Here is a 23838-nt window from a genome sequence, read left to right as displayed (position 1 = left end):
TGGACTTAAAGATATCACTGTCAAGAACCAGTATCCGCTTCTGCTCATAACCAAGTTATTCAACAGAGTGAAAGGTATCTCCATCTTTACGAAGCTTGACTTAAGAGGGGCATATGATTTGATCTGCATACATGAGAGAGATGAATGGAAGACTGCATTTAACACCAGGGATGGTCACTATGAATATCTGGTTATGCCCTTCGGCCTCAGCAATGCTCCAGGTGTTTTCCAGCACTTTGTTAATGAGATCTTCAGAGACCTTCTCTGCAAGTCAGTCGTAGTCTACCTAGATGATATTTTAATCTTCTCTCAGGATCTCCCATCACATCGTTCCCAGATCAGAGAAGTTCTTCTTAGGTTAAGAAGAAATCTGCTTTTTTGCAAGTTGGAAAAATGCACATTTGAGACTCGGGGCCTGATTCAGAGCCGTTCGTAAGCGGCCGCTCGTTCACTCCGAGCGATGTTCGCACATCTGCGCATGCGTATGGGTCATAATGCGCATGCGCCAACCAGTCAGTGCGGTCGGAAATCGAGCGCTCGCAAAATAGCGAGTGCCTGCTAATTTGAGTGACAGGATGAGGCGTTTGTGGGTGGTAACAGGGGAAGGTGCTTGAAAATGGGGAGTGGAGATCCGAACGCAGGCGCGCCAAACGGTCAAAACGGGCGTTTTAAGGGTGTGCATAATTAACAAAGCAGCATCATCGACCACGTCACTTGGTTGTTTCTTAGCCTGAACTGTTCGCATGATTGCGGTAGGAAAATCCAACCACAAGCACTGCGAACAGTTCAGACGCCTTTCGATGTACTCGATTAATCAAATAAATAGCGGAGATGACGTAGGATGCGAGCGGCCAGGGGGCGTCTTTACAAAATAGCAAGCGCATGTTTCGTTCGCTCGCTCAGACATAGAGGCGTCAACAGACCGCAAAGAGCGAGCGCTCCATTTAAATAGCCGGCCCCTTTTTCTGAACGAGCGAGCGCAAATAGTGTCCGGCTCTGAATCAGGCCCTCAGTCCATTCTATTCCTTGGGTACATCATTTCCGGAACCAGACTTCAAATGTATCCACAGAAACTACAGGCCATTCTTCACTGGTCATTGCCTACCACTTTAAAGTCCATTCATCGATTCCTAGGCTTTGCTAACTACTATCGCAAGTTTGTCAGAGGATTCTCTTCCCTGGTTGCTCCCATTACAGTTCTTACCCGGAAGGGAGCGAACCCCAGTGTATGGTCTCCAGAAGCTACCTCTGCATTACATTAGTTGAAACAAGCCTTCATCTCTGAAGCAACCTGATTTGACTCGCCCCTTAATTCTGGAAGTAGATGCCTCTACGGAAGGGGTAGGAGCTGTTCTCTCCCAGCGATTCGACAATGGGAAGTTACATCCTTGTTGTTTCTTCTCCCGGAGATTTCTACCTGCAGAGAGGAACTACTCCATTGGAGCCCAAGAGTTACTTGCGATTAAGCTAGCCCTAGAGGAATGGTGCTATCTCCTAGAAGGGGCTCAGTACCTCATTTCAATCTTCACTGATCATAAGAATTTGCTCTATTTACAAACAGCTCGCTGATTGAATCCCAGACAAGCCAGGTGGGCACTGTTTTTCTCCCGATTTGATTTCAAACTCTCCTATCGTCCTGGTCCTCAGAATACTAAGGCTGATGCCTTATCTCGCTCTTTGAACTCAGAACAAGATCAAGTCCAGGATCTTTCTCCTCCGATCCTAGATCCCACGTAATTTGCTTTTACTAAGCTCACTCCTGACATCCCATGGGGAAAGACTTTCGTTGCACCAGATCTACATAAGAAGTTACTCCATTGGGCTCATGCTTCTCGATTCTCTGGACACACTGGTGTGGAGAAGACTGTCAAGTTTATTTAATGATCCTACTGGTGGCCTATTTTGAAAGCTGACATTCAAGACTCTGTTGCTTCCTGTATTAAATGTGCCCAACACAAGATTTCTAGACGAACGTCTCCAGGTCTGCTGCATCCGTTGGCTGTTCCTCAACAGGCCTGGTCCCACTTGTCAATGGACTTCATTACAGAATTACCACCATCTCAGGGTCACAATACCATTTGGGTCATCATTGACAGGTTCTCTAAAATGGCTCACTTTGTTCCCCTGACAGGTCTACCATCTGCGTCTCAGCTTGCACAACTTTTTATTAAAGACATTTCTTGTTTACATGGCCTTCCCCAGGAAATTATCTCTGACAGAGGAGTTCAGTTTGTGGCTAAATTCTGGAGATCCCTGTGCTCTGCCCTTCAAGTGAACTAAAGTATTCCATGGCCTATCATCATCATCAGAATAATGGGCAAACTGAGAGGGTGAACCAAGATCTTGAACAGTTTCTTTGCTTGTTTATCTCGTCCTCTCAAGACGATTGGCTAGAATTTCTGCCATGGGCTAAGTTCATCCATAATGATCGTTACCACTCCTCCACAGAGAATACACTGTTCTATACTGTGTACGGCCGTCATCCTTGTTTGCTTGGTTTCCCATTGCTACCGGCTATTGACATACCAGCTGTTAAAGACACTCTTCAACATCTCACAGCTATCTGGGGTAGGGTGCATTCCTCACTGTTGAAGGCTTCAGCTTGCTACAGAATGTTTGCAGATCGAAAGAGATGGGCTGCCCCAAAATTCCAATACATATAGTGTACAGCGCTCACCCTTAGCAGATATATAGTGCTTTAAATGGTGTATTGAATGAAATGAAAAGAAAAGATGGTTGTCAAATATATGAACAATCGTGGATTTATTGGATATAATGATTGTCCACATAGAATGTGTTAGTCAGATCAAAACAAAACCAAACGAAAACAAGATTAAAAATATGGTAAATGTAGACAAAAAACAAAAAACAAAAAAACCAAAGTCAGAATCAAAGGTTGAAATCAAAACCAAAACCACATCAGCAATATCCAGCTGAAAAATATGTGTGGTTCTCCTATTGATGAATGGCCCCTGGAGTTCTTATATAGTAGCTAAAGCAATCTGTTATGTTCTACATGCAGTAGAATGATATACGGTGCTGATGATGTGGCCCAGATGTGATGGGCCTGGTTGTCTACTCGGAACCTCAGACTTTGGATTCCATCCATGAAGTTTGATCCGTGATTTATTGGCCCATTCCCTGTTGAAGGAATGATTAATCCTGTGGCTGTCACGCTGAAATTACCTTCTGTTTTACGAATTCCTAATTCTTTTCATGTTTCACTGTTGAAGCCATTAATCTTGAATAAGTTCCAGAGAGCCTTCCCCAAGTCTCCTAGTGTCCATACTCAATGTGGACAAGAATTCGAAGTCAAAAAGATCCTGGATTCTTGCTGTCATTACGGAAGACTCCAATATCTCATTGCCTGAAGGGCTGTGGCCCAGAAGAGAGGACTTGGAGGTTTGCTTCCATTCCAAGTTTTCTCGCAAACCAAGGAAGTGTCCGGACTCCACTTCTAAAAGGGGGGTTCTGTCACAAACCATGCCAGAGACCTCCACCCCAGACCCCTGTACCTTCTTGTGTGTCTGTGCCATCGCGGTCCAGTGTGCCATCTGCCTGCTGCTCTGGTGATTTCTGATGCAGGGCCTCCACTGGAGGAACATCTGCAGCATCCCCGCTGTTTCCTGTTTCCCTCGGCCGCAGATCCATGTGTGCATGGCGCACCAGCATTCAAGCAATCCGAAACCTGGGTGCAGCCATCTTGGGCCAGGTCAGGTGATACTCGTGCATCCAGTCAGCAGCAGTCCCAAGTTGCTTCAGCCAATCTGCTTCAGCCTGGTGCTATAAAAGACCTACCTTGTTCATTGCTGCTGCATGACTTATGTTCCTGAGCTCCCAGTGTGAAACCTGTGTTGCCCAGCACAACAAAGCAAATTCCAAGTTCTTCGAGTTCAATCCACGTTACTCCAGTCCAGAGATCAAACCACCTACTGATCCAGGTGTCTCTGTCCAACACCCCAGATCGGGTACACAACTTCAAGTTCCTCGTTCTGTGACACTCGGTAGGGAGTTAATCCCATAGGTGGTCACAATTCACTGACCCAGGTACCGGCACCTTCAAATAATTTCAACATGTATTAGCAATATCTCCAGAATATTGAGGAATAAAGAAAACAAATTTTTTCGCCTCTCCTTAGTATCAGCGGCTTCCTCATCACATCCACATTCAATGCAAAAGCTACCAGACGCATATCCAGCAGGTCAGTGCAGTGCTCTTGGGATTTGGGAGCAGAAGACCCATCAGAGTGCCCCTGTGAACACTATGACACCGGACACAGCACTTCACCGGGGCTTGTGATGTCACTAATTGGACCCCGGAGAACTGGCAACATGTGCGTGGTCCGATGAGTCACGGATCCAGGAGCTTCGGGATGATGTTAGGGTTCTGGTGTGGTGCAGACCCCATGAGGCCATGGACCGCAGTTGTCAACAAGGCACATCCAGGCTGGTGGTGGTTCCATATTGATGTGTGGTGTGTTCACATTGAATGGGTTGAGGCCGCTGGTCTGCCTGAACACCTCATTGATTAGTAACCGCTATATTGCATTGCTTGATGACCATTTGCACACTTCATGTACCCCAATAATGATGGAATACTTCAGCAGGATAATGCACCATATCATTGGCCCCAGGTTCTCCAGAATTGGTCCGAATTCTGGAGAGTTCCACGTTCGACGGACATGAATCCAATTAAGCATTTATGGGATGTGGATGTGGCCTATTTGTACCCAAGATCCTGCACCTAAAAATGTCAGTTAGCTGTGGGAAGCTATTCAGACAGAATGGATGAACATCTCTCCAGAGGCCTTCCGTCCACTTGTGGAATTGATGCCATGTCAAGTTGCTGCACTTCGCCAGGCTAGAATGGTTCCTTTTCCTACACGATCCCAGGCATCTATCCCATTACTTTTGGCACTTCAGTGTGTGTGTCTATATATTTAATCTTTTTTAAATCTAATACATAAGTTGTTGTGTTTTTCATATATGAGCATTTGCAACACGCTGATGTGCCTTAACAGGTGCATTTGTGCCTTTTGTATCAATTCCCTTATTTTATAACAGACTGTAAGGGGTAAATTTACGAAGATTCGTGTTTGGTCGAAATTGCAATCTCAGATGTGTTTTGCCATTTTTTCCAACTCTCAAATTTACTAAAGGAAAACTCAGGAGAGATGTAAATTTTGAAACAGGAAATGGGAATGCAAACACGAATCAATACACCATCAGCCAAACTCACAAGTACTGTTCATGGAAAAAATACAACTTGGGAATTTACCAAGAATCGTGATTAGAATCACGGGTGTAATTTCAGCAAACTCTGACCTAAATAGAGGTTTCAAATAGACTACCAACTGAGCTGCGAGTTTTGCAGAAACATACACAGATCAGAGTGATCTGTATATGTTTCTGCCTGTAATAAGTATCTAAATAGTTAATGTAAAAAAAGTAAGTTTCCCCCCAAAAAAGGTCAACCAGCCCCGGGCTCCTGAGACATTCTTGGTTTTAAAAATATTGGGAAAAACACGAGTCCGGTGCTGGTTTTAAAAATAGGGGGAACCCCACACATTTAATTCTCCTATTTTTAAAAACAGGACTGGCTCTGGGAGCCCAGTGCTGGTTCATAAAATACGGGGGATCCCTATTCGATTTTTTTTCCTGAACCAGGACTGACTGATTTAGGTGCCCGGCGCTGGTTATGCTATTTTGCGGGTGACCCAATGTAATTTTTTTTTATAGTAACCATTTAGATACTTTTAATACACACAAGCAGCCTGCACGTAGCTCAGTAATATGTGTGGGCTGCTTGTTCTGGAGAGTTTGGCTGCGGTCACACTCAGGGAACTCGGGTGAGAAATATCAATCACATACACCATCGGAAAACACGATCTCAACTAATCACATTTCTTGGCAAATTTGATAGTTTCAGCAGGCTAAAGTCATCCAAGTTTCAGCAACGCATATTGAGTTTCTAATCGGGTAATCTCGATCAGACTCGATTCTTAGTAAATTTATTGTCTAAAGTAAAATTAATGTTGTCCAATTGTTTGATCCCCCTACTGTACAGAATATGCCTGATAATAACAATATTTATAATAACAATATCTATTTCTGAATGCCTACAATGGCCATACATTTACATGTGATACAGAAAGACCATTGTTGCTGACACTTGCCACCACAAATCTTTGTGCATCTAGCAAAATGAAAGCATGAGGAATTTCTTCATATTGTGATAAAAAATGTAAGCTTGCAAACAAGCATCAAGGGTTCATAATATTCTGTTGATACACTGCCATATATGCTTTAAACATTTACATTGCTGTTAACATGGGGTGTGATACAAAATGTTGACAATAAAAAGGTTGGCATTAATTAAGTCGACACTAAAAAGTTGACATTGCAAAATGTCGACATGAAAAAAGTTAGACAGTACAGAAGTTCAACAGGCACAAAAGGTTGACATGAAAATGGTCACCACAGAAATGGTATACACATTTTTTTATTCTAACACTAATCTTCACCCTTATCCTCCACTTGGTGCCTAACCCTTACCATCCATCCTAGTGCCTAACCCTAACCATCCCTCATAGTGCCTAACCTTTACCCTCTGGTGAGTGCCTAACCCTACCCCTACCCCTAAAAAACAACAAAAAAAACAATTTTTTGACAATTTTCATGTCGACCTTTTGAACCAGTCAACCTTCTGTACTGTTGACCTTTTGCCATTTTGATCTTCTTCCATGTCGACCTTCTGTTGTTGACCTTTTCACTATAGACCTGTTGCATGGAGCTCTTTAACATAAACTCACCTCCCAGGTTCAGAGGATTAACAAAGTCTGGCTTGTAAACCACATCCAAATAGGCCATATACAGGCTTGGTAGACAGCAGCCAGGGTTATATTAGGCAACACTTTGAACAAAAGCATAAATGACCACGTATTTCTTTTTTTCTGTTTTCTTTTCTGGCTGCAGCTTTGGCAATGGGGAACTCAACGTTGTTCATCTCTCAGTGGCAACCAGCCTAGTATTTGACCGGTTAGGCAGGCTTTTTAATGATTATGATGATGATGAATGTCAAGTGGGCTGTCGCATCATGATAATTATTTATAGCGCATCAAAATATGCCTTAAGTTAAGGCATATTTTCATGCGCTGTAAATAATAAACACTTACATGTGTCCAGCTGTAAATGACCCCCTCAAATTGCCCTTTCACTCCACTTCATGGTGCCCCATTTGTCCTCTGCTTGTTACCTCCCAGCAGACTTTTCTTATACCATCTACATGTTACCAACCCCTTATGTCCTCCTAAATCTTCCCTACTCTTTTTCTCATTCCTCTTCCACTACCATCTTTATATTTATATTTTTCTTCTCTTAATTATATTTATATTTTGTTCCCCTACCATTATCCCCTTTGAATTTGTATCCAAATTACAGGCAAGGTTGCAAAAGGAGGCGCAGACGTGAAACAAATGGTACAGGGGCTCTGCTTATGGAAACTTAAATTCTAGAGGGAGAGGGCAATGCTGAAACATTGGAGCTAGACTGGGGATGGGAATGTACTGGTTGAACATGCAGAGTAATATCAGATGGGGTAGCGTAGACGACAGTGGAAATGTGGATTCTGAGAGAGCCCTTCAAAGGTTTATCATCATTATTAGATATCTGCTAAATACAAGATGACAATTATTGACCTGTCTATGCCTTCATTTTACAGCCACTAAAAGGCCTCTGCGAAGCTGGAAAAAATCTAGACACTCAACCAAAGCACTGAATGTGTGACTAATGTATTGAGTTCATTTGCAATACACCTTATCTCTGTTTTGTCCAGAAGGTCTGCTTAATAATACAGAATTTGCACATGCAATTAAATGCCCTTTAAAAATGGCAAAGCTGGGGAAATACTGCCTTTTGAAAACAATGATAGCATATTACCATTCCCGAACCACTAATGTCCTCATCCCATATCTGGAAAATGGAATGTGAAATCACTTTTCAGTTATTTAAAGTTAATATATATATATATATATATATATATATATATATATTAATATTAAACATACAGTATACCATTGGAATGCAAAAAAGCATGTAATACTGAAATAATGATGCTATTTAATTGTACAGTAACTGGCATGAAAATAGAGTACTTAAGAAACTAAAAGGAAAAATATGTTTAATTTTATATTTTACAAATGTGGTTGGAACATCAGTAATTTTTTTTTTATATATTCTGTTATGTTATTTAAAAATGCACAACAATACATATACAATAAGTCATATAGAAATATGAAATATCAGCAAAACGTATTGTATTTGTTATTTTGTTATTTAAAGATGCACAAGACACATACAATTAAAGGCATATTCGAAACATGAAATATCAACAGGACATATTGTTCTCTACATCAGTAATTTAATTTCTAAATCTGATACACATACAAGACTTCTGCATATCCCAGATTTACAGAGACATGCGCTGTTTTTGAAAGATGATTTTTTTTCCAAAATGTATTTAATTAACAGGATTAGAGAGTATATACAACTAATAAACTATTAAGGCTATACTGCACGGCGTCTAGTAGTAAGTAATAGCATTTAAGCAAAGAAAATATATTGTTGAATGGGTGTCCTGGTTTTCTGCCTGAGGAAATTGTAGCTCTTTGCACTGCTTAAAATTAGTTTTATAGTTCCAATATACTGTATATTGCTTACACTAACATTTTGGAATAACTGTGTAGAATACATAAGTAAATGTAGGTGTATTACTCACAGGTGATCCAGGCATTCCAGATTCTCCATCTTTGCCATCCTTCCCTGGCAGACCCTCAATTCCTGAGTCTGAACCTGGCTTTCCTGGCAGTCCTGGTTGCCCTGGAGGACCAACAGGCCCTGGCAGTCCGGGTAAGCACTTATTAAGGGGAAAATTAGTTATTAGGAAAATACTTATGAAAAGTGTTGCACATTGATTTTTGATGTGCTTATTAAAATTAGTAGGTGTATTATATTTAAAACTTATCTACAAATCTAAAATTCTTTAAGGTACAATAAATGCAGCATCACTCAATTTATATAAGCTGTGCCTGCAGCGTATGGTAATGTGCTGGCATATTTCTGGCTCAATATATATGCTTAATGAACCTTGAGTCATTGCAACATGTCCTAGAATGTGTGTGGTTGTATCTATGTATGTAACAAAAAATAATAGCAGTATCCCATGTTTGGGAGTGATTGTTCTCACCAAATATGAGAGTCATAAGGGAATATCCTGTTATAATCAGGTAATCACATATCTCACAATAAGGGCTCTTTTCCCTTATGTGCTTTTCTTTCTCTCACTTACCGTATACCCTCATCTCCTCCCCACTGCTTGCAAGGGCACGTAGCCCTTGGGTTCTGCCACCCTGCTGCTTACTTAGGTATTATGACTGCTGATGCAGCAATGTTTATAAACCTTGTCCATGTCCTGCAATGTTCTGTATTGTAAGTCACTTTTTACTTATTTGTTCATACTGTTTCTGTTTACATAACTTGTAAGGCCCTGCGGACCCCTTGTGGCGCCATATAAATAATAATAATACAATGTACAATGTTAATGACTCTGAGGTGTCGGAGAAAAGCTCGTTTTGCCAGCATCTCATGGCCATCGTTACTAATTGAAAAGTCCTCAGGATATCCGCTGAAGTCATTTGTATAAGGTCTTGACAACACCATAGCACACATATGCTTGGCTGGGTGACTTACAGTATGCCACATAATGATATGCTGTTTGAGCTTACACTGCAATTTGTCATTGTTTTATTGTTACAATACAGGAGCAAAATACTGTGCATTTATGTTATCTTTTGAATATTCTACATGTAGTATTTTGTTAGGTTTTACTTAATACAATTAGTTGCAGGGGCAGAACTATGGGAGACAATGGAGGCGCCTGCTGCCGGGGCTCCAGCTCTGAAGGGGCATCTCCTCCACTGACCACAATATATTCACCCCACTTATGGCTGTAACTATGTACCCAGAGTGTACGGCCACAGCAGCCCAATACATGGCACCCCTTCCCAGCACCTGAAAAGCAACCATACACTAGTGGAGAGCTCCATGTCAGACCATCAGCTGCTGCCTTCGTCTATCTATATCCTGTTTGCATGTGAATTGCTACATTAGTCAGCGGCTGTGACCAAATTATAACTTGCCTCCGGGCATCTGGGATGAACTTACGCCATTGATTAGTTGTTGTGATGTTCTGATAATTGATGATCTCCACCTATTCATTGTGACTAGAACAACACACATTTACTATCCATGACTTTAGTGAAGCAAGCCAAACCATTGGTACCATTTCAACTGCAAATCTGGTTAAACCTAACCACAGCCTATCTGTACTAGCACCATAACCCTACCCCTAAAACATTCACAATGTCGACATTCTGGTGTTGATTTCTGAATGTTGACATGATGACTGTACACCAGCGGCTTTGCATATCTAAACAAGTGAACTGAAGTTAGCAAATTTACCCCCTAAACTCTTGCCAATTAATGGCTTTAGATTACTAGGTTAAACAACTGCCATTCCATTGATGATGTTATATCATGTACGATCATATACTTCTGCTCATGAAAGCATACAAGTTAATCAAAATGATCATAAATAATCTACTGATGATATTATTTCTTTTTTAGGTGAACAATATTATTTCGTACATTTTTACCAGATCTCCTGAAATCCCCACTTGCTGAGCCTTCAGAGTCATCTTCTCCCTGAAAAAATGCAGTTATTTTTTATAACTGAAGCAGATAAGTAATACATTTGTTCTGTAAACCCAAATCATTTTAGTGGGAAAAATGTTTTTGTAGAATTGATATGTCTGGTGCACACAACAGAGCCTCATATACTCACAATTTGTTTTTGTGGGCTGGCAGGACCCGGAGGGCCAGGTTGTCCTGGCAGACCGGGAGGTCCTTGAAGTCCAATACCGGAATCACCCTGTAACAGGATAATGCAATTATATATACAGTAAAAGTAACCTAATCATTGTAGTGCATTTAAGCAAACATTTTTTTAAATTATGAATTTGCTTAAAATGATCACATTCAAATTTATTTACAGTGTGTTTTACTTGTAAATTGATACAGTTGCACAGAATTTCAATTATTCATTGGGAGACAGAAAATGCTGATTTGTGTGTGGCCAACAAAACACCTGTGCATGTTTAAGGTTACGCTTTCTGTATCTACAGATGGTTCAGTGACCCACTCACACTTTATAAACATACTGGGCCAATTGTAATAGGGTGAGAGTTTAGAAAATGTGACAGTTTAGCAGTAAACTCTTGGTCGAGTTTTATCTTCAAAATTGGAAAACATCTGGATGAGAGTTTAAATCTAAAAACATACGAGTTTGCATGTTCTCGGACTCTATTACCTTGGACAAATTTAAAAAGTGTTAGAGTTTACTGCTAAACTCACATTTTCTAAACTCTCACCCTATTTCATTTGGCCCACTGTGTGTATCATTTAGACCATAGATAATTTCACCAAAAAAATCATGCAACCCTCATATTCTGTTATCCAAACAATCGTATGATAAACAATGTTCTATTGTTTTTATTTGTGGATACTAAAGACAATTGCCAAATGTGTTAAAGCTACTATATTGAACTTGGAATATATTGATATTCTGATATTCTAGTAAGTAACTCCTTTGGGGAACATACCTTTTCTCCTTTAGCTCCTGGGACACCCTGCAGCCCTGGAACACCTTTGTCGCCCTAAAACAAAATTGGAAAGCATTCTTAAATGTTGTTAGGTTTGGTTTTCTAACATTTAACCACTAGACTTGTGCTTATCCATATTTATAGTATGATACAGCACTGGCTTTGTAAACTAGGTCTATAATCAGTACAGTAAATACCAGTATCATACACTGGCTGTTAGGGTCAGTACTGATTTCAATAATAAGTGTAATTCTGACAGTAATTAGGCAGATTTTCTGAAATGCTTAACTTAAGCTACTGTATGTATATTAGATGATAAAAATTAGACAGCATAAATTAGCCCCCTCGTTGAATTACTTTACAAAATTACAGTGTTGATAACTAATCTTCTTAATAGCTGGTTTCTATAGAAACTTTAATATTTTATAGTGGCGTAAAAAGGCTACAGTGGAATTGCCCCATATAGAATACTCTGAGTACCCGCTAAGTCAGTTTAGACATCAACATAGAACACTAGCTCACTTTTAAAAAAAAAAGAAAATTAATTTACTCTTCAGTTACAAAAAAAATGTATATATTTTACTGTAGCAGTAAAACTCAGTGTATGTATTTATCAAAATAATAATAAAAAATGTGTATTTTCTAATGAAACGTAATTTAAATGATGGAATCAACAATGGTTAGTGCTGCATTGCAGATAACTATTTTTGGAAGGGCCTAATGTCTATGTAACTGGAAAGTCTTCATTCCATATGTTGCTATTTTACTGAAATAAAAATGCCCATAGCAAAAAAACGCATTTACTAGAAAGCACGTGCACAGGAGAAACTTACCGGCACCCCATCTTTCCCAGGGTCTCCCTGGAATCAAAAAAATAATTTTATTAAATGCACCTATTAAATGTATATTAAAGGACAACTTCACCCAAAGTTTAATATCTTAACAAGGAGTACATAGTAGATAAATGTTTTTAATTTGCTGCAGCTACTCTCTCTCTACTCTAAGCATCTAATGGTTTATTCTTGTTTTGCTTATGGCAACAAGATTTATGGAGCAAGTAAAATACTGAATGAATGAATGAAACATACTCAGTCAGTGTTTTATTTGTACTGTGTGCACTCCCTCACTGGTAAGTTTCACAAATGCTAGGAGTCTTCCAAACAAAATAGGTGAACTAGAAGTAATGATGCTGGAAGAGAATTATCACATAGTTGGAATAGCAGAGACTTGGCTGGATGAAAGTCATGAAGAAAACTGGATTTTGTACTACATATGTAATAAGACAGTTGTTATACCTAATCATTGGGTGAACGGGTAATAAGTAGCATCCATAACATGGCAACTATTGACTCCCATTTCAATAGCATGTTTTGGAACGGAGCTATAAGATCTATGAATTGTAGAAAACATAGTTTAAGCTGCTCAGACAAGCATTAAAGCTTGCACTGTACCTTCCATATAAACACATATTAAGGAGCAGCTTCGATAAAACTTAAGGTCTCTTAGGAGTCTAAAAATAAATAAATGAAAATATTGTATATAAATTATGTTCAACCGCTTGTGCACCATTCAAATTATGTTGGTGTGTTTCCAAATGGAACCCCAAAAACACATGCCTATTTTGACCTTTTGATGAATGGACTTTACTATGACTCACACAAGTGTCTGTATATCATAATTTGTGTGATAAGTAATTTTGTTAGCATTTGTGGCGTCAACATAGGTTACCTCTTTACCTTTGTAAGGTATGAATTGCTCCATAGAAAAATTATTGATATTCAATTTGGAATGTGATGAGCACAAAAGCACCAAAAAGAGCTCAGCCAGCAGTAAAAAATACATTTACTGTAAAAGGGGCTAAAAGAAACTATCGATTAACATCCAAACAACGTTATAATATAATGATACATATCACACCACAATATCAGATTAGAAAAAAAATGGCTGTGGGATGTGCCTCACTGCAAACTTACTACAAGAAAGATATTAGATTCAATAGGCCCTCCTATTATGAATATCCGACAGTCCACCAATCACAATAGTATGATGGAGGGAAAGGAAAAGAAAGTAGAAAATTATTTAAACAGAAACTTCTGCTTGAAGAGACCTGTGACTCCAACTGGAAGAGTTCAGCAGGGTGATACATTGATGTTGATACAAAACACATATTCGGATCCTGCTAACATGTGGACAACATTTTACCCAAGTTTCCATGTATGCACTCACATGAAATTATACATGATATATCCTGGGCGAGAGAAACTGCCTCTGGCTTCTAATCCATTTTCTATGGTAATAATGCAGGGAAGAAACAGTCACATCTCCAGATGAAGGGACAGGTTCACCATATGGAGACCTGTGCATACAACTCATATCTCAATAACATGTGGATGGGTCCTGCACACAGGTGCCCAGGGGTCATTGACCCCATCTGACTTCCTGATCTGTCTGTCACAATGAAGTACTACACATGACATAGGTATAATTTCAGAGTCATCTACCTTCCCACAATGTTGTACTTCACATATGCCTCTCACTTAATGCTTAAAGGAAAAACTACTACTTAAGACAGTGGTTCCCAATCCTTCTTGAATCACGGCGCCCTAGAGTATCAGCATTTTATTCACAGCACACCCAGGCCAAATGTTTCTTAATGATAAATTCAGCAAAGATTATTAAATGAAGTAAATTGTGCTTACCTGTCATCCAGTGCTGTAGTGATGGACAGGGATGTGCTTCTGTTTGTCCACATATTTTATGTTAGGCAAAACCAGTGCTGGTGGCTGCCAATCACATCGACTATAAATATGATTTGGTACTGGACCACCAACCCATGAAACCCTTACAGGTGCCCTTCCCAGGATGCCATGGCAGCCAGTTTGGGAAGACTGACTTAAGTATTAATTTTGACAAGTTATTACTGTGTCCTGTGTTGGTCAAGAAAACAGCACAGAAGCTAATGAAGGAGAGGCAGCCCTACCTTTATTTTAGTAGACTGGAAATGGGAAAAGGCTCACTTTTATCAGGTCAGCTATTATAGGACAAAATGCAACTATGTAAATTAAATACATATAAAGAGCTATGTAATGTAATGGCTATGTAATAAGAGATAAAAATATTATTACATTTGTATATGGTTATCTGAGTGCAATAGATAATATAGTAAATGAAGCACCTAGAGAGGAGATTATATATTTACTTACAGGGTCACCTTTTTTCCCATCTATTCCAGGTGGTCCAGGAGGACCTGCTAGTGTTTGATTGCCTGTTATTCCTGATTGGCCTGGTGGGCCCACATCACCTTGTTTTCCAGGTTCTCCTTTTTGACCTTTTAGACCCTAAAAAATAAAACAAATCCTTTCTAATTTTAATCCTATTATGCAAGTAAACTAAATATATTACAAGCAAATAACAATAATACATCACAATTGTTTGTGAATGGCCATAATGTTGAGAAGATATGAGGCATTTTCATACACATGTAAGCTCTCTGAATTGTCCTGTAAAGTAAAGATAATTGACGTGAACATGACAATCCTGAGTAATCCAGAGGAAATGTACACACATTATATGTCCCGTCTACACAGGGCAGTTTATATAAATGTAAATTTTTGCTTTGCAATTTTTTTTCTTTTTACAACCCAGTTTGGATCACTTTTGCTATTCCAAGTAGAACAGAGTCCCAGTTCGGGTCTGTTGTAAGTTCGGAACTTGGTTTTAAAAACCAAATCTCGGTTTTGGATTGCATGTAAACATTTACAAACATGTCCAAATTACATGATTTTAGCTGTTTTTATCAAGTTTAAAGAAATCCAAAACAAAATCCAAACCAAACCACATGAGGGCGGTTTTGCCAAAACCATAACATTTAGGGTGGTTTTGCAAGAACCAAAATCAAAACACAGGGGTACGCACACATCTCTAATATAATGGGCCAACAGTAATAGGGTCAGAGTATAGAAAATGTGAGAGTATAGCTCTCACACTATTACGTATGTCGAGTTGTATCTTCAAAATGAGAAAACATCTGGATGAGAGTTTAAATCGTGAGAGTTTTTTGAGTATGAAAAACATGTGAGTTTAAAACATTTTCTAAACTCTCACCCTATTAAATTTGGCCCAATATATCTATATTACAAGAGTGCCTATATTATAAAACAAGTAGTGCATACAGTGCGACTATACTGCCATATAAAAACAGAAGGCTGAAGACAATTTAGGTTGTGCAATAACCATTTACCTGGACTTTGGCTTCCTGTGGCAGTCTCTCATTTCCAGAGCCAATGTCAGGTGTTAGGAACTTTAGACCCAAAGGTTCCGTTGTAACAAATGCACTAGTCTTCTCTTCTTTGTTGTGTGACTCTGGAAATATCAAAATGACCATATATAGTAAAAATATGTTAACTTACCCCATAGGTTCTCAAACATGGCCCTCAGTACCCCAAACAGTACATGTTGTTTATGTTTCCTCACAGAATTTCAAGTGGAATAATTAGCTCCACCTTTAAAATGTGTCAGTGAGTAATGAAAACACCGGGTTGGGTATGGTTCAAATCCTGACGCCGAAAGCTAGATGGAGTGAAATCCTGACAGGGGCGATAAGTTCCTTAACCTTCCCCCTCCCCCCCCCTACCTAACCATAACCCTCCCTTAGTGGTGCCTAACCCTAACCTCCCCGGGGGGTGCCTAATCCTAACCTCCTTCCGACAGTGCATAACCCTAGCCCCCCTCCCCGTAGCCTAAACCTAATCCTCCCTGGGAGGTGCCTAACCCTAGTCTCCCCCAGGGGTGCCTAAACCTAACCTCCCCATCCCAGGCTAAGCATCATACTTACCCTTCCTCTTACCTGCGGAATGGTGAGGGTCAGAATGCCGATGTTGGTATCCTGATCCTTTTCTGGATATCGTCGTCGGCATTATGCCAGGCGTCGAGATTCTGGCATATTCAACGTATCCCAAATCACATGTGCACCTGCTATGTGACCTGGAAAACGTGAACTGTGTGGGGTCCTGAGGAACGAGCTTGAGAACCACTGATTTACCCAAATGTATTGGTAAAAATAGCACATATTTCTACAACATGTACATTAAAAAGTTAATGTTAAAAGACAAATATCATTAATGGGAAAAAATTTAAAACAGAAATGTTCAGTAATTGAGAGTGTATGTAAATTCGAAAATCTGCTTCACCAGAATTATAAAAACATGTACAGTATGCTTTAATGTTCAGCGTAAGTGTGTGTGGGCAGGATGCACTATCCTCATAAATGCGGTCAAACATGCAAAATGCAGTTTCGGAGGTTTGACCGCATTCCCTTATATGCATCAAGCTCCAGAAAGAAAGCAAACTTTCCAGAGCTTGCACCCTATGGGCTTTTTACTGAAGATTTCCTCTAAAGTGATCCAGTAGGATCCCTTCTAGGGTCCCCTGTGGCCGCAAATGCGCAGTAGTGCTCCCGGTTATAAACCTGAAGCACACACCACAAAGGACAGTGCTTATCAGAAGAGCTTTCCTTTGCATTTTTTATTTATCATACTTGCCTACTCTCCCGGAACCTCCAGATTTTTCAGGTAGCCCTCCACACCCCCGGAAAACTAGGCACTCCTGCCAAATACAGCCCACTTCCTAGAGAACTGGGCAGAATAGAGAGAAACTCACCGGGAAACAGCGCGTCCGTGAGGAGGGGGTGGGGCCTAATGATGTGATTCTTTGATAATCACGTTAATTGGCCCCATCCCCTATTTAAATATGCACAATTTGCAACATATTGTCGCCTAATTACGCAAATTGCCTGGCCCTGCCCCCATCACCTCTCACCTGCTTCTCCTCTCCGGGCTTCCCCAGGAGGAAAACATCAAGGTAGACAAATATGATCTTCATGCATACGTCTTAAATAACAGCCAATATGCATGCGATTAGTGGCGGGATGCATCTCATTCAAAATACGATGCGTGATGCATCCAGAGTAGCTGCCCTTAATAGTTACAGCTGAAGAAGTGAGGTTGGGCCCTGAATGGGCCCTAGGTTTTTCTTTTCTGTTACAATATGCTGACAATATTAAAGCATCGTTTTCTTTGTTTTAACCTGGACAACCTGTATGGAGGCCCTAATTTGAGCACACAAATACTGCACCACTGACTACTCTAGTGAGAACACCACTGTATATAGAATGCAAAATATATATACAGTATAGAAATATAATGCAAAATCATGGAATACATACATTACATACTGTATGATAAAAGATTTAGCTCTGAAATTTGTTTTGTAAATTTTATTCTCATAATAAATTGTATTAAGATGGATCAGGTAAGTAATGGATTAGCTAATGTTCTAGAATATGTTTGAAGACAGAACAATGCAGACCAACATGAAAAACCTGTAATGTGCTAGATTTAAAAAATGTTTGTTTTAGAATATAGTGTACAAGCATTTATCAGCAGGCATACAGTATGTTGTGGAGTATGAAAACATATGAAAGTGAGAGTTTCTAACATACAAACATAATACATCCCGTTATGTTATAGAGTAGGCACAGAGACCTATGGTGTATTGAGATTCTTCTCAAGCTGTCCTTAAAAACATAGGAGGGAATATCCAGCTGTCATGAAGTATTTCAAGGAACTTAAATTAATGATAACAGTTTGACTTATTCCATTTGAACTGCATGGCAGTCATAGCATTTGGGATAATCGACAGAACAATAATTGCAAAATTTTTTTTAAATACCGTATATACTCGAGTATAAGCCGAGTTTTTCAGCACATTTTTTGTGCTGAAAAAGCTCCCCCCCGGCTTATACTGGAGTGATGCTCCAGGACCAGCGGGCCGCGGTGCAGATTGTGTCTCTGTGACACAGCTGCACCGCATGTGTAGCGCTGACCAGACAGAGTTTGGTCAGCACTACACAGCGCCAAACACACAGCCGCCGGCAACGGCAGCTGTGTGTTTGTTGTAATTAGCAGCCGATGAGAGTCTGCCAGACTCTCATCGGCTACTGCTACTGCTGTTCCCACTGTGGGAGCCATCTTCTGGCTCCCGCAGTGGGTAAAGGGAGAGAAGTCATGATGTCATGACCTCTCCCATAATGCACTACCAGGGGGGATTACTACTGGGGCAGTACCAGGGGGAGGGGATTACTACCAGTAGCTGCTGCATTTCCCACCCTAGGCTTATACTCGAGTCAATAAGTTTCCCAGTTTTTTGTGGTAAAATTAGGTACCTCGGCTTAAATTCGGGTCGACTTATACTCGAGTATATACGGTAACTGTTTTAAGGATTTTCCTTTCAAACTAAGCATGAGCAGAAGACGTCACATCCAGTAGAAATTGTCTGGTAAAGGTATTGTACACTCTGCTACCTTACATAAATTGTCTGCTAAGGCATGTGTCAAGCATGTCCAGGAGGTCACCATCACTCTTGTAGAATATACTGTATCTTCACTAATATTGGCACCTCATTTCTTTTCCACTAGTAAGACTGCACAACTACATCCTTAATCCATTTTGGTAGAGAATATTTGGATGGATCATATCCTTGGGACAAAATGTTGGTCAGTTTTCCTGAATTATTTTGTTCTGGACAGGAATACAGTATTGCCCTAACAAGATCTAGGGCACAAGTTCTCAAACTCGGTCCTCAGGACACCAAACAGTGCATGTTTTTCAAGTCTCCTCACAAAATCACTAGTGAAATAATTATCTCCACCTGTGGATCTTATAAAATGTGTCAGTGAGTAATGACTTCACCTGTGCACCTGCTGGGTGACCTGGAAAACGTGACCTGTGTGGGGTCCTGAGGACTGAGGGCCTGATTCAGAGCCGCTCGCAAGCGCTGAGCGCTCGCAAGCGGGTCGATGGTGCCCTAATGCGCATGCGCACGACGGAGGGAGCTCCGTCGTGCGCATGCGCGAGACCCGCATAGCAACAGCCAAGCTGTCGCTATGGGTCTCGCACCAAAGGGGGCGTGCTGTCGATGGTGAGTGACAGCACGCCCCCTTTGGTGGGCGTGCCAGGGGTGTTGCTGCCCAGATGGAGGCGTTCCCATGGGAACGCCTACCGTCTGGGTCCGGCCCCACTGACATCACTAGTGATGTCACTAGTCTAGTCTCTAGTCACTAGTGATGTCACTAGTCTCGTCGCAAGCCCATTGGTCGCGATGGTCTTGACCATCGCGACAATCTTTTTGGCTGCTGGCATAAGCTGTGGCGTCCGGCTCTGAATCATGCCCTGAGTTTGGAAACCACTGATCATAGCGTGACCTGAAGTTAGCAATTCCTGAGTGTGGTCTGACCTGCCTTAACTGTGCGTATGGGTCCGATGTCACACGACGTTACCGATTATTTTGCTATGTTGCCCAAGTATAAGGATGTGTGTATGGGGCAGTGGGCGTCCTTATGGTATGCGATTGCAAACATTTGCATTTCACCGCTAATATTAGCAACTGCGGGACGTACGTTCTAGCAGAATAGCGATCCTTGCTGAATCAGGCCCACAGTGCAGAGCCTCTGGCACGCCCCTCCCAATGAATGATCATGCACTTGGAGGGGTTTAAATAGCATAATTTGACCAATAAAGACATGTAAGTTTTCAGGTAAATTTCTATAAGAAGCTCAAAATGGGTTAAATGATGTGGGACAGGTATGTGGAGGTGAAAATGATGTGTGAGAGGTATGTGGAGGTGTAAATGATCTGGGAAGGTATGTGGAGGTGTAAATTATGTGGGACAGGTATGTGGAGGTGTAAATGATGTGGGACAGGTACATGGAGGTGTAGTGTGGAGATATAATTAATGTGGGACATGTGTGTGAAGGTGTAAGTGATGTGGGACAGGTAGGTGGAGGTGTAAATGATGTGGGACAGGTATGTAGAGGTGTAAATGATGTGGGACAGGTATGTGGAGGTGTAAGTGATGTGGGACAGGTATGTGGATGTGTAAATGATGTGGGACAGGTATGTAGAGGTGTAAGTGATGTGGGACAGGTATGTGGAGGTGTAAATGATGTGGGACCAGTATGTGCATGTGTAAATTATGTGGGGCAGGTATGTGGAGGTGTAAATGATGTGGGACAGGTATGTGGAGGTGTAAATTATGTGGGACAGGTATGTGGAGGTGTAAATGATGTGGGGCAGGTATGTGGAGGTGTAAATGATGTGGGATAGGTATGTGGAGCTGTAAATGATGTGGGACAGGTAGGTGGTGGTATAAATGTTGTGGGACAGGTATGTGGAGGTGTAAATTATGTGGGACAGGTATGTGGAGGTGTAAATGATGTGGGGCAGGTATGTGGAGGTGTAAATGATGTGGGATAGGTATGTGGAACTGTAAATGATGTGGGACAGGTAGGTGGTGGTATAAATGATGTGGGACAGGTACGTGGAGGTGTAAATGATGTGTGACAGGTATGAGTAGGTGGAAATTATGTGAGACAGGTATGTGGAGGTGTAAATGATGTAGGAAAGGTATGTTGAGCTGTAAATGATGTGGGACAGTTATGTGGAGGTGAAAATGATGTGGGACAGGTACGTGGAGGTGTAATGTGGAGATATAAATTATGTGGGACAGGTATGTGGAGGTGTAAATGATGTGGGACAGGTACATGGAGGTGTAGTGTGGAGATATAAATAATGTGGGACATGTATGTGAAGGTGTAAGTGATGTGCGACAGGTAGGTGGAGGTGTAAATGATGTGGGACAGGTATGTGGAGGGGTAAATGATGTGGCGCAGGTATGTGGAGGTGTAAATGATGTGGAATAGGTATGTGGAGGTGCAAATGATGTGGGGCAGGTATGTGGAGGTGTAAATGATGTGGGATAAGTATGTGGAGGTGTAATGATGTAGGAAAGGTATGTGGAGGTGTAAATGATGTGGGACAGTTATGTGGAGGTGTAAATGATGGGGGACAGGTATGTGGAGGTGCAAATGATGTGAGACAGGTACATGGAGGTGTAGTGTGGAGATATAAATAATGTGGGACAGGTATGTGGAGGTGTAAGTGATGTGGGACAGGTATGTGGAGGTGCAAATGATGTGAGACAGGTACATGGAGGTGTAGTGTGGAGATATAAATAATGTGGGACAGGTATGTGGAGGTGTAAGTGATGTGGGACAGGTATGTGGAGGTGTAAATGATGTGGGACAGGTATGTAGAGGTGTAAGTGATGTGGGACAGGTATGTGGAGGTGTAAATGAAGTTGGACAGATATGTAGAGGTGTAAATAACGGGGGACAGGAATGTGGATGTGTAAATGACGTGGGACAGGTATGTGGAGGTGTAGTGTGGATATATAAATGATGTAGGACAGAAACATGGAGGTGTAGTGTGGAGATATAAATTATGTGGGACAGGAATGTGGAAGGGGTAAATGATGTGGGACAAGTATGTGGAGGCGTAAATGATGTGGGACAGGTAAGTGGAGATAGAAATGATGTGGGACAGGTAGGTGGTGGTATAAGTGATGTTGGACAGGTACGTGGAGATGTAAATAATGTGCGGCAGGTATGTAAAAATTTAAATTATGTGGGACAGGTAAATGGAGGTGTAAATGATATGTGACAGGTATGTGGAGGTGAAAATGATGTGGGACAGGTATGTGGAGCTATAAATGATGTGTGAAAGGTATGTGGAGGTGTAAGTGATGTGGGACAGGTATGTGGAGTTGTAAATGATGTGGGACAGGTATGTGGAGGTGAAAATGATGTGGGACAGGTATGTGGAGGAGTACATGATGTGGGACAGGTATGTGGAGGTGTATGTGATGTGGGACACTTATGTGGAGGTGAAAATGATGTGGGACAGGTATGTGGAGGTGTACATGATGTGGGACAGGTATGTGGAGGTGTAAATGATGGGGGACAGGTATGTGGAGATGTAAATGATGGGGGACAGGTATGTGATGGTGTAAATTATGTGTAACAGGAATGTGGAGGTGTAAATAATATGGGAGAGGTATGTGGAGGTGTGAATAATGTGGGACAGGTATATGGAGGTGTAAATGATGTGGGACAGGTATGTGGAGGTGTAAATGCTGTGGGACAGGTATGTGGAGATGTAAATGATGTGGAATAGGTATGTGGAGGTGTAAATGATGTGGGACAGGTATGTGGAGGTGTAAATGAAGTGGGACAGGTATGTGGAGGCGTAAATGATGTGGGACAGGTATGTGGATGTGTAAATGATGTGGGACAGGTATGTAGAGGTGTAAATTATGTGGGACAGGTATGTGGAGGTGTAAGTGATGTGGGACAGGTATGTGGAGGTGTAAATGATGTGGGACAGGTATGTGGAGGTGTAAATGATGTGGGACAGGTATGTGGAGGCGTAAATGATGTGGGACAGGTATGTGGATGTGTAAATGATGTGGGACAGGTATGTAGAGGTGTAAATGATGTAGGACAAGTATGTGGAGGTGTAAATGCTGTGGGACAGGTATGTGGAGATGTAAATGATGTGGAATAGGTATGTGGAGGTGTAAATGATGTGGGACAGGTATGTGGAGGTGTAAATGAAGTGGGACAGGTATGTGGAGGCGTAAATGATGTGGGACAGGTATGTGGATGTGTAAATGATGTGGGACAGGTATGTAGAGGTGTAAATTATGTGGGACAGGTATGTGGAGGTGTAAGTGATGTGGGACAGGTATGTGGAGGTGTAAATGATGTGGGACAGGTATGTGGATGTGTAAATGATGTGGGACAGGTATGTAGAGGTGTAAATGATGTGGGACAGGTATGTGGAGGTGTAAGTGATGTGGGACAGGTATGTGGAGGTGTAAGTGATGTGGGACAGGTATGTGGAGATGTAAATGATGGGGGACAGGTATGTGATGGTGTAAATTATGTGGGACAGGTATGTGGAGGTGTAAATTAAGTGGGACAGGTATGTGGAGGTGTAAATTTAGTGGGACAGGTATTCGGAGGTGTAAACTATGTGGGACAGGAATGTGGAGGTGTAAATTATGTGTAACAGGAATGTGGAGGTGTAAATGATATGGGACAGGTATGTGGAGGTGTAAATAATGTGGGACAGGTATGTGGAGGTGTAAATGATGTGGGACAGGTATGTGGAGATGTAAATGCTGTGGGACAGGTATGTGGAGATGTAAATGATGTGGAATAGGT

The 23838-nt window shown here is 41.2% G+C and overlaps 1 protein-coding gene across 2 annotated transcripts in view; it reads right to left on the bottom strand.

Moving 5' to 3' along the window:
* Window positions 1-23838, bottom strand: part of COL15A1 (collagen type XV alpha 1 chain) — a 432564-nt gene that overhangs the window by 170390 nt on the left and 238336 nt on the right. For both annotated transcript variants that reach the window (XM_088442332.1, XM_088442333.1), the window contains 7 exons: window positions 15958-16079; window positions 14921-15055; window positions 12551-12577; window positions 11718-11771; window positions 10901-10987; window positions 10705-10761; window positions 8777-8914 (listed from right to left, as the gene is read on the bottom strand). In XM_088442332.1, coding sequence (XP_088298458.1) covers window positions 8777-8914; window positions 10705-10761; window positions 10901-10987; window positions 11718-11771; window positions 12551-12577; window positions 14921-15055; window positions 15958-16079 — 620 coding nt within the window. The remainder of the gene's footprint in view (window positions 1-8776; window positions 8915-10704; window positions 10762-10900; window positions 10988-11717; window positions 11772-12550; window positions 12578-14920; window positions 15056-15957; window positions 16080-23838) is intronic.

Source organism: Taudactylus pleione, unplaced genomic scaffold (assembly GCF_031769625.1).
Source record: "Taudactylus pleione unplaced genomic scaffold, aTauple2 ptg000309l, whole genome shotgun sequence".
NCBI lineage: Eukaryota > Metazoa > Chordata > Amphibia > Anura > Myobatrachidae > Taudactylus > Taudactylus pleione.
The sequence above is the reverse complement of the archived record's forward strand: the minus strand, read 5'-3'. Positions and strand labels throughout refer to the sequence as shown.